This window comes from Echinops telfairi, unplaced genomic scaffold (assembly GCF_000313985.2).
Source record: "Echinops telfairi isolate 266 unplaced genomic scaffold, ASM31398v2 ScPeMD7_7409;HRSCAF=8447, whole genome shotgun sequence".
Classification (NCBI taxonomy): domain Eukaryota; kingdom Metazoa; phylum Chordata; class Mammalia; order Afrosoricida; family Tenrecidae; genus Echinops; species Echinops telfairi.
This window is the reverse complement of record NW_022111309.1, coordinates 1,139,763-1,151,146: the sequence shown is the minus strand read 5'-3', so window position 1 is coordinate 1,151,146 and position 11,384 is coordinate 1,139,763. Positions and strand designations below refer to the sequence as shown.

Below are 11,384 nucleotides of genomic sequence, written 5' to 3'. Positions count from 1 at the left end.
CGCACAGGGGAAGATCTCCAGCTAGAGGATGACATTTCCAACACCAACCCCTGAGGAAAGCCCTGCCTTCTTCTCATGCTCAGCATCCACACACTTAGAAACAAGAGCTAATCGTCTAACAAGGTGTGTTTTTTTTAATTTAAATCATTTTATTGGGGGTTCATACAACTCTTATCACAATCCATACATACATCCATTGTGTCAAGCACATTTGTACATTTGTGGCTGTCATTCTCAAAACATTTGCCTTCTGCTTGAGCCCTTGGTTTCAGCTCATTTTTCCCCCTCCCTCCCCATTCCTCCCACCCTTGATAATTTATAAATTATTATTTTGTCATATCTTACACTGTTCAAGGTCTCCCTTCACCCAGTTTTCTGTTGTCCATCCCCCAAGGAGGAGGTTATATGTAGATCCTTGTAATCCGTTCCCCCTTTCCACCCCACCCTCCTTCCACCCTCCTGGTATCGCCACTCTCAGCACTGGTCCTGAAGGGATCATCTGTCCTGGATTCCCTATGTTTCCAGTTCCAATCTGTACCAGTGTACATCCTCTGGTCTAACCAGACTTGTAAGGCAGAATTGGGATCATGAAAGTGGTGGCAGGGAGAAGGGTGGCAGGGGGGGCGGGCAGGAAGCATTTAGGCACTAGAGGAAAGTTGTATGTTTTATCGTTGCTACACTGCACCCTGACTGGCTCGTCTCCTCCCTGCGACCCTTTCATAAGGGGATGAGAGACTATTTTCAACATAAAACAAAAGCCCTCATATCTGAACCAGTAAGCAACATCATGATAAATTAAGAATTGATTGAAGTGAAGGACTATTTTATTTGGATCCCCAATCAATGCTTATGGAAGCAACAGTCAAGAAACCAAATGACATGTTCTCTTCGTCAAATATGCAAAAGATTTCTTTTAAACTATTTTTAAAAACAAAGGTGTTACTTTGAAGACTAAATTGCTTCTGATCATGATATTTTTAGTTGCCTCATATGCGCAGGACAGTTGGTCCATGAATAAGGAAGGTCCAAGATGAACCGGTGCCTGGATTATGATGCTGATGATGGGTATTGACTATACCTTGGGGTGTCGGAAGAACAACCAGATCTGTACTGTAAGAAATACAGCCAGAATTCTCCTTAGAAGTGAGGCTGGCAAGACTTTGTTCCTTGTGCTTTGAACATGTTATCAGGAGGGCACACTCCCAGAGAAGGACTGCATGTTTGGTACAGGAGAGAGCCAGATCCTCAAGGAAAATAATTGGCATAGTGGCTATAATAATGTACTCGAATATGACAACAATCGTGAAGATGGTGTGGGACAAGGCAGTTTGCTGTGTTGTCCATAGGGTCTAGCTGAGTTGGAACCAAACAGCGTGACCCTGAGACATGAATTAGCATGGTGTTGCATGCCCTTGCGTGATAGGCGACCCTGTGGGAAAGACTGCAACGCCCTCATAGGGTTCTTTCCAGGAGCATGTTCCCAAGTCTCTTCTCCTGCGGAGTGCCTCATGGGTTCAGATCACCAGCCTTTCAGTTAACACCCAGCACCTGCCCTTTGATTCACCAGCACTCCATGAGTTAGTATGCATGAACATTACTTCCATGTTCCATCTGCTGAGAGTAGTGAAGCAATTAACTCCCAGCAACTATGAGCATATCTAGCATTCTGTATGTCGTTGTTCCTTGGAGAAGTGTTGATTTTAGAGTGGTAGCAGAAATTGCACAATTAATCAGAAGTCCCAGAGGATGAAGAGGTGAAAAGGATAAAGAAGTGCAAACAGTTACGGGAGTCAACCTTTCCTCAAGAACTCTCAACTGCCCAAACATAAGCAATTTGATTAATGAGATAAAACAAGACCTGTGTTCATAACTGACATAAATGAATGATTGAACATATAGAAAAGAACAATCATAATTAATAAATGAAAAAGAAATAAAATAACAATTCACTATTAGAATGCAGTAATAATTTGTGGGATACAGCCCCCACAGTCAAAACGGGTCCTTAGGAGCGACATGTGCAATTCAGGAAAATAAAAAGATAGAAAAGATGGGGGACACAGAAGTCTCATCTCCAAGTGTGCAGCACCAGCCTCCACATCCAAATAAGGCCTAGCGGGCAATTGTGTAATTGAAGAGTAAATCAAAGGGACATCTATCAAGACATACAAGTGCTCACCTCTCCCATGATGACCAGAACCAGAGTGATGGGCGAATGTGTTCTTTCACAAGTTTATATAATCTCAGGTATGCACGCCATGCCACACACGTGTGTAACAGGAAGGGGTTGGATTAGAGGTATACACATACCAGGAGGGGGACCAGTTAGAGGGTATACATGAAATAGGAAGGGGAAGTACTGGAGGCATGTGACATAATGGTAATAGGTAACAAGTTAAATGGTGGCCTAACCTTGGACCTCTCTGAGCTGGCTTGGCATTAGGTATCCCTGAACTCTTCTCCAGGGAAACAATGTTATGTCCTCATCAGAAAGGAGTGGGCCATACTTAGGGTCTGATTGCTTTTGATGGCAGATAACTTCAGGCAGATAACCTTCAAGCAGTTAATCTTTAAACATATAGTAAGCAACCATGTGCTTACAAGCAGCACCTTAAAATTGGCTTTATTACAGGGAGGACATTGGGGGGAACAACTTTTACTTAGCAAAATGTGAGTGGGATGTATCTCTAACCCAAGAACATGAAGACCTCCCTCCATGGGAGTCTTGACCCTCCCAGACTCATTAAAATATGAGTGTGGGAATTGGTCCACGTACGCTGCCTAGCTGGTTCTCTGTTTCCAAAGTGTCCAAAGAAGAGAGTAAGTTTACTTGATAGTGAGATCATACAGTCACGAAACCTGGAACCTCCAACAGGCACAGACTCAACAGAATGGGCAAAGTGTGAATCTGGGACAGCCTGGGCTCTTTAAGAGACCTTCATGATTAAGGATGGGACAGTTAAGAAACAAAGGAAGCATTTGGGTCCTTGAGTGATAGGGACAAAAGTAATCTGGCTGCTCCTAAAGATAGGTATCTCTTAGCTGCAGCAAGGAGCCAGGCACCTGGAGGCTTCATATTTGCATATTAGTGAAGGGCAGTTGTGGAGATGTCTTTCTATAAGGAGAATATGGATTTGGAATTATCCCTGTCTGAGAACTGAGGAGGCATTCTTCTTGACACTAGTGCTGGTCTTCCAAGCCCTGTGGTCATGAGTCTAGAGATTAGGCACTCATTCAGGTTCTCCGTTTCCCACGATGAAGGTTGTAGGCAAAACCAATAGATGTTTTCGTTAGGTTCCATCATTCCGACTCATAACGACCCTAGGTCCGACAGAACAAAACACTGCCCGATCCTCCCAAGGACTGTTACGTTCCAGCCTGTTGTTGCAGCCAGGGTGCCTGTCCATCTTGTCAAGCCTCTTAACTCTCTCGCTGTCCTCCGACTTTACCAAACAGAATGGCCTCGACAGCAACAGGTGGATGCTACAGTTAGTGACAAGAGGTAAAGGAAAAATGGGATATTTAAATAGTCTCAAGATGTCTTTCCCTAAAATAAATTGTTGATTACATGGGGGAGGGGTGGTGGTGGTGTAATTTTGCAACGAATAATTTTGGAAGACTGAAATAATCACTGGTAATGAGACATAGAGACAGAATGCCCCTTCTGATACCATGTACTAAAAAAGGTCACATTACCTTGGCAATACACTTTCAAAAATCATTTAACCTGTAACTGTGAGAACACATCGTGCAACCCCAAATAGGTGGACATTGGACATTGTACAAGCTGCTTACCAGTATTGTCCCAAAGTGTCAGGGTCATAACAACAAGGACAGAGGCCATGGGAGATTAAAGGTACATGTCAATGAAAAGCATTTTGGGATTCTGGATTAAATCCTGAAACAGAAAAAGTACATGATAGAAAAACTGATGAAATGCATGTAAGATCTTTAGTGTTAGTTAGTGGTGCTGTACTAATGTTATGTTCTTAGTTTTGGCATGTGTACCATATTTGTTTGAGACCTGGGAGAGGGTGTGAGTTGGCTCTCTTTTTGCCACTGCTCTCTTAGTGTAAGTTATTTAATAATAAAAAGATTAACATGCATAGCAAAACAGAGCCTAAAGGAAATGGTATTCAGGTTGGGCATTTAGCTCACCTTCTAAGAAATAGAAGGTAGGATTCCTCCTACTGTTTTACAAAAATACAAACTACAAAAAGTTTGATGTTAAGAAAGCATAGCATAGATTTATAAAGATCTTTAATAAACTGAAAAATTACAACTGCTCAGGGTAGTTTTTTAAAGAAACCATGAAGCACCTTCATGGAAAGGTCAAACTTTTCCATATGTCATAGGTCCCTAAGCTTATTTTACTGACTCCCCCTTTTCGGGAAAACTCAGTGTACCCCCACACCCCCAACAATTTAAATGTCTTATACTATAGTCCATAATCCTGGATAAAGTGTAGGTATCTGCTTTTCCAGCCTTCTGGCAGCATTCCAGTGCCCGTGGGGGTGTAGGGGGAGTGGTGCATATTGCCTACTTTGGGAAGCTATGCTTAAAGTTAAATATAGATGATATATATAGTTCAATATATATATATAATTTTCACGTTAACCTACAGCAGTGCTTCCCACAGTAAGTAATATATAATACTCTTCTAGTTGGAGGTATGTGAATATATCTGTAACAAAACAGGAAATCATTTCATTAACATTTGAAATAGGAATTCTAGCCTAGTGTCATTGTTAAATAATCAGCCTCCCACACATTTTATACCATTAGCCTACATGTAAGCCTGCTTCTGGATTAAGGACTTACTTACCAGTGATGTCTATGAAGGTCCTTTTCACATATTGACAAAGAAGCTTGACGTGCAAGTACAACGAGAACACATGCAGTAAGAGGTTATTTCCAGGGTGTACATGTTTCCTAAGTGTTTCAGAGAGAAGGGGTGTTTCATTCATCTTTTCTTCTTTATTAACTTACTTTGTTTCCCTGTCTCATTTCCTTAATTTGTGTTTTCGTCATTGAAGTTATTTTATTCATTTAAAAACTATATTCATATGATAAACTATTATTTAAAACTTATTTATTAACAAGCGTTTGCATTCCTGTTCGAACACTATGGTAGCTACTGTGGGAAGTAAAGTATATAAGAATTTCTGCCTACTGAAAACTAAAGCGGAGTATAAGTGGTTACATGTGACCAAGTGTGATAAGAATGAGATGGGGAAATAGATGTATGGATATATATTTATAGGTTTAGTGTTAAGGTAGCAGATGGACGGACATTGTACCTCTACTTCAGTACTCCCTCAATGCAAGAATACTTTTTTTCTATTAACCTGGTGTTCCATGATGCTCACCTTCCCGACATGATTACTGAAGACAAAGTGGGGTGCATTAGCAAATGTGGTGAAGAAAGCTGATGGTGCCGGCTATCAGAAGATTTAGTGTCTGGGGTCTTAAAGGCTTGAAGATAAACAAGTGGCCATCTAGTTGAGATGGAACAAAGCCCACATGGAAGAAGCACTGTGTGATTATGAGGTGTTGATAGCATCAGGTATCAGGTATCAAAGACCCAGAACAAAAAATCATGTCATTGTGAATGAGGGGGAGTGCGGAGTGGACACCCAAAGCCCATCTGTAGGCAACAGGACATCCCCTTACAGAAGGGTCTCGGGGAGGAGACGAGCTAGTCGGAGTGCAGCTTAGCACCAAGGAAACATACAACTTTCCTCTAGTTCTTTAATGCTTCCTCCCCCCACCCCCCACCCCCCGAACCCGACTATCATGATCCCAAATCTGGCTAGACCAGAGCATGTACACAGTTACAGATTAAGAGCTGGAAACACAGGGACTCCAGGACAGATAAGCCCCCTCAGGACCAATATTGAGAGTAGCCATACCAGGAGGGGAAGGGGGAGGTGGGGGGGAGATAGAGGAACCCATCACAATGATCTACCTATAACTCCCTCCCAAGAGGATGGACAACAGAAGGTGAGTGAAGGGAAACGTCGGTCAGTGTAAGACATGAAAAATTAATGATTTATAAGTTATCAAGAGTTCATGAGGGAGGGTGGGGGGAAAATGAGAAGCTGATACCAAGGGCTCAAGTAGAAAAAAAAGTTTTGGAAAAGATTATGTCAACAAATGTACAAATGTGCTTGACACAATAGATGGATGTATGGATTGTGATGCATAGTACGAGCCCCCAATAACATGACTTCTTTAATAAGAAAGAGAGTTAAGATGCAGTCTAATCATTTTTCTCAAGCATGTTCTCATGGCGGTCTGTCAGCGAGGCCACCGTAGAGCAGATCAAGTATTGGGTGGAATAGGAGGTGGCTTCACTTCCTGGCCTTTGGAGATTTTGAAAGTCTTTCTAGTCGTTTTAAGTTAATTACAAGTATAGGATCCCAAACAAATTTATGTTTATATATCTGGTGCATACATAATCTTCTCTTTAGCATTCCAGATAATTGCCAGTATCCAAATTATATGTCTTTCTTAAAAAGTAAAATAAAAGTGTGTTGATGAGTACCAGTAGCCCTAGTAACTCTCTTGTATCCCTCTTTTGTGCCTGAATGCAGTCGGAGGAAGAGGAGTTGGAGTTGGTGAGTGTGGGTTTCTGCTTGGAAAAGGCTGAGAGATGTAGAAAGTACTAATTCTCTAAAATGTTTTTTCAGTGTTCCTTGTGTTACGCAATTTTTTCAAATCACACTGCTGACTGAATAGCTAGAGCACTTCTCAATGAGTAGCTAAAGCAATCTATTGGTGGTACAGAATCTAATTTGTCTGTCTGTGAATGCATATGTTGACCTACTTCATTTGTTGGAGGGAATATTGCGATAGATCCTTGAGAATCAAAAGCTTCTTTATGAGCATAGGATACTTGTGAAAGGTTTTTTTAAAGAAAAGATATAATACACCTTGTTTAATTGACCAAATGTAAAAAATATTTTTAGAAAATGACTTCACCCTTAAAAGTTCTTAAGATTGTAGCACACAGTCTTGTGCTTGCTTTCTTTCAAAGGATTACATCATTTTTGATGAGGTCACCTTTTTAGAGTTGGAATTATTTCATCCGACATGAGAAGCTCTGAATCACAAGGGGATTCCTTGTTTACTAAGAGGAATAGTTATAATTGAACATACACAAACCTGAAAAGAAAAGAAAATACACAAACCTTTTTAAAATCAAAATAGATTTATTCTTAAAGACATTTCTTACCACCCCTCCCCTAAATGGTTTATGTTAGCTTTGCCTTTAGAAAATAAATTTATTTTAAAATAATTGGCAGTTGATCTATTTTTTTCTTTGGCAACTAAAACCCAAACCCTATAGAAGCAATCATAAGAACTTACAGTCAGTGGTTAATTTGATGTCTCTACTTTTAAGGGAAATGAAACTTGAAATTATGCTCTTTTGTCTCGATAAGTCGCAGATTGCATGAAAGCCTGAGGGAAAGAGATCTATTGATTTTATTTATTACATTTGACTATAGCATGCTTGCATGCTGGTGTGCTGTGCAGTTTGTTTTGTTTTCGAATGCAGTTGTACTTGGCCCTTAAAATTAGAGGATCACTCTTTATTTAGCTTCGTAATCACTCTAACAGTTTTGGCTGTGGTTTTGTATTAGCTAACCAAAACACAGACGGACTTCGAAAAATTCTTGGAAAAATAAATTTAAAAAGCGAATGGAATCTTTCCACCAACTCTTTGAAGCCTCCTTATTATACTAGCCAGCTGTGAATGTGGTCTTGTGTTACATAATATATGCAGATTTGGGATATCTTTTGGTGAAATATTTAATGGTAGAATAGTGATTAACAAGTAGAAGTTAAAATAATTTGTCCTAGATTAAACCCATTGCCAGGAATTGCTTCAAATTCAAAGCACCCCTATAGAGTCGACAAGGATGTAAATCTTTATGGGGTCAGACAGCCTCTTGAGGATGTGGCTGGTGGGTTTCAGTCATCAACCTTGCAGTTACCACCCAAATGCTTAGCCAGCAGCACCACCATGGCTCTTCATCTTAGATAGCCCTCACTGCTTAAATGAGCTTGAGGGCTTCCTTGTGAATTATCTGACAATATGTTGCCCTCTAGTGGTCCTAAACTTCACTTACTCTTTGAGTGGCTGATAAAAGAGTTAACTTTGATGGTGTTAATTACCCTTGTTTTTAACATGTTAGAAACATGATCCTAGAAACATGTTTAAACATGTTTTGGTTGGAATAAACCCATGCATGTGTGAACTGGAACCTTAGTAGCAGTACTTTTGGGTTTCCCTTATATAACTAGAAACATAATCTGTTAGAGCATTCTTCAGATTGATATGAGCTCTTCCCTGCTGTACAAAGATGATGAGAAATGAGAGGAAGAGGAAAATCTCAGACTAAAAACCCAGGCAGCATATCTGTGTTAGTCTAGGTACTTTAGAGAAACAAATCCGTAGAAACTCATATAAGAGAGAGTTTTATATAAAGGTTAAGTGCACATCAAGAAAACATCCCACCCCAGTGCTGCCCAAGCCCACAAATCCCACATTAACCCATATGTCCGACACCAATCCACAAAGTCGTCCTCCATCTCACAAAACACAAGGATGCCGACTGCAGGAGGAAAGCCGAGTTAGTGAATGTGTAAGCATCTCAGCGCTGGCAGGGGTCTCCACACGGGTGCTCCAGCACCCAGGGCTGCATCGGGGTAGGGTCCATGTGGCTTCTCCTCAGGGATGTCTTGCAGGAAGTGAGCCTTGCCAGCTGAAGCAGAGAACTGGCTAAGGCAGCTGCACCCTGGTCTAACCATCACAAAGCAAGAGATCCGAGAACTAGAAAGGCGAGGCTCATTGAGCCATTTATCCCTCCGCCCTTCAATGAACCCCACATGTGTCTATTGGCCAGGTTGGCACAATAAACTACTTCAATATCCAATACTGCAATGTTAGATTGGAGAGAAAATTAAAACTGAAAAGAAATAAGCTGAGATTTGTATCTTCATTCAGGTATTCCTCTTTTATGGATCTAGAGCTAACCAAAGGCTTTCAGCTCTTCTAAAAGTAGTGATACATAAGAACCAAGTCACCATCTAACTCTTTAAATTTCAAGGATGCTGGCTAATACTTTTATTGATATCTCTTAATCAGAATGCACTGCCCTTGAGTCAGTTCCAAGAGTAGAACTGCCCATGTGGGTTTCCAAGGCAGTAAATCATTATAGGAGTAGAAAGCCTCATCTTTCTCTTCTGTGGAGTGGCTGGTGGTTTTGAACTGCCAACCTTGGGGTTAACAGCTCAACACATGTACACTATACCACCAGAGCTCCTGCTTTGCCTTAGCTTCTCCCCGCCCCCCCACCAAATGTCTGTTACCAGATTGTAGCTTCTTCATTCAGGAAAAAAAATAATATTGGAGTTATACTTTGGCCTTCTTGGACACGTGCATACTAATAACTACAAGGAGTCTATTCTGTTAGTTTGGGCCTCAATTTTGGAAAATGTTACTTAAGCCAATAACACAATAAGAAACTAGTTCTACCATACCCTTAGCATATAGAGGACAATAACTATCTTAAACTAAATTTACTTCTAAGCATTTATTATTGCTGCACTTACAACCCTATACCCAAGAATGATTTATTTAAAAGTTCTCTACTCAAAGCCTTTCCTTTCAGAAGTGTTGGGAGAATTTAAAGAAAGACATCTGAAGCTGCTGTTGGAAAAAAAAGGACAGAATTTGAGAGAAGGAATAAAAAAAATCAGAATGCAAGATGAATGTAATCGCTATGATTTAAAACCATGTTAATGTGGAAAGGTTTCAAATAAACATAATCTTGATTCCTGTGCTGATGGTTTCATAACCCAAGTGTACAGATCATCTTGCTAGCATCAGGCCTTTAGAGTCTACACACACTTTATTCAGGGTGGCCTGGCAATATGTGTAGTAGCATCAAATTCTTAAGGCAGCATAAAGATGTTATCACCTGTCATGAACAGGTCATTGGCATCCATAAACTCTGTATAAGGGAAAGAAGAAAATGAATAATTAATATAAAACATTCTACTAAGTAATTTAAATTTTATTAGCATAGTTTACTATATTTTATTTAAGATTTTCAGTTCATCGCTTCTTCAGGAAATAAGACATTCAAATATAAAACTTTACAAAGGGTCAGTTTTAAATTGAATGTTATTTTTAAAGTGTGTCTAAACATAAAAATACTCATATAATAACACTTTTCTTTTTCTGATCTCTCTCAGAATACCCAGAGGATAAGTAATTCTCAAGCCACTCAACCTCTTGCTACTCCAGTGGTGTCTGTGACAACCCCAAGCTTGCCTTCCCAGGGACTTGTATATTCAGCAGTGCCTACTGCCTACAACACTGGTAACCCTGTCCTCTTGCCTATCTTGTGTTTATTTTTCTCCTTTGTGCTCAATACATCCTTGGTGATTTTGAAAAAGTGTACTCGTGAAGAAATAAATTACACGTTTCTCATATTTACATTTATTTTTTAAAGCATATGCTAACCTAGCAAAAGTTAAAAGTATTGATGGTAACAATGAATTATGGAAGTTACTCCTACTTCTCCAACAACAGCTTTCACTTACCCCTGAAAATAAAACAAGCAGCTCTTAAAAACCACGGAGGCTGATCGCCCACTGCTCAGTATTTTCTATGTAGTTTCTTACTACATAGTATCTGACGCCTCTAGAATTTTCCAATGAAATTATTTTCTTTCTTTATGGAGTAGCTAGTTTGGGGATGAACATGAATTCGTTTGGACCCAGGACTTGGAGATGTGGTGAATGTAGAGCTATGCTAGGCAGATTGTGTTTTTCTTAATGCTTTAAGTAGTTCGTGCCTAGGAAGCAAAATCATAAGCAAAATCATTAGCAATTCCTTCTTAGAACCAGTGTCTCGTTATTCTTTATGTTTAGGTTTTCCACCTTAAGATAGGGAATTGTAAAAATACCACAGTGACTGGCGGGGTGCAGGTGGTAAGCAGTCAAGTGGGCTTTGGGGAAAATCCTAGTGTGTAGTGAGTTTCCTTTCACTTTGCCACTTTAAAGGAGTGTCAGAAAACACACTCTTGTTAACACGTTCTTCATAGCTAAGCCAACCATCTGATGCTTCAGAGGAAGATGGAAATAGTTCAACTATAGTCATCCCTCATTCTGAGATTGTTTATAAATGGAACATGTTCTTTATGTTGTTCATAAGCAGTCTACAATAAAGGCTATCACATTTAGACTGGGGACAAATCCTTTAGCTGCTATCTGGAGCTACCTGGAAGGTACAGAGCAATTAATACATTGAACTTTGCTTTTATTTTTTTTTTTTTTTTTTTAACATTTTATTAGGGGCTCATACAACT

At 39.9% G+C, this 11,384-nt stretch overlaps 1 protein-coding gene across 5 annotated transcripts in view; it reads left to right on the top strand.

Annotated features, from left to right (window-relative positions):
• Positions 1–11,384, top strand: part of MEF2A (myocyte enhancer factor 2A) — a 110,451-nt gene that overhangs the window by 87,895 nt on the left and 11,172 nt on the right. For 3 of the 5 annotated variants that reach the window (XM_030887370.2, XM_004709850.2, XM_045296486.1), the window contains exons 8-9: positions 6,597–6,620; positions 10,267–10,393. In XM_030887370.2, coding sequence (XP_030743230.1) covers positions 6,597–6,620; positions 10,267–10,393 — 151 coding nt within the window. The remainder of the gene's footprint in view (positions 1–6,596; positions 6,621–10,266; positions 10,394–11,384) is intronic. The other 2 variants (XM_004709849.2, XM_004709851.2) reach the window with 1 other exon arrangement.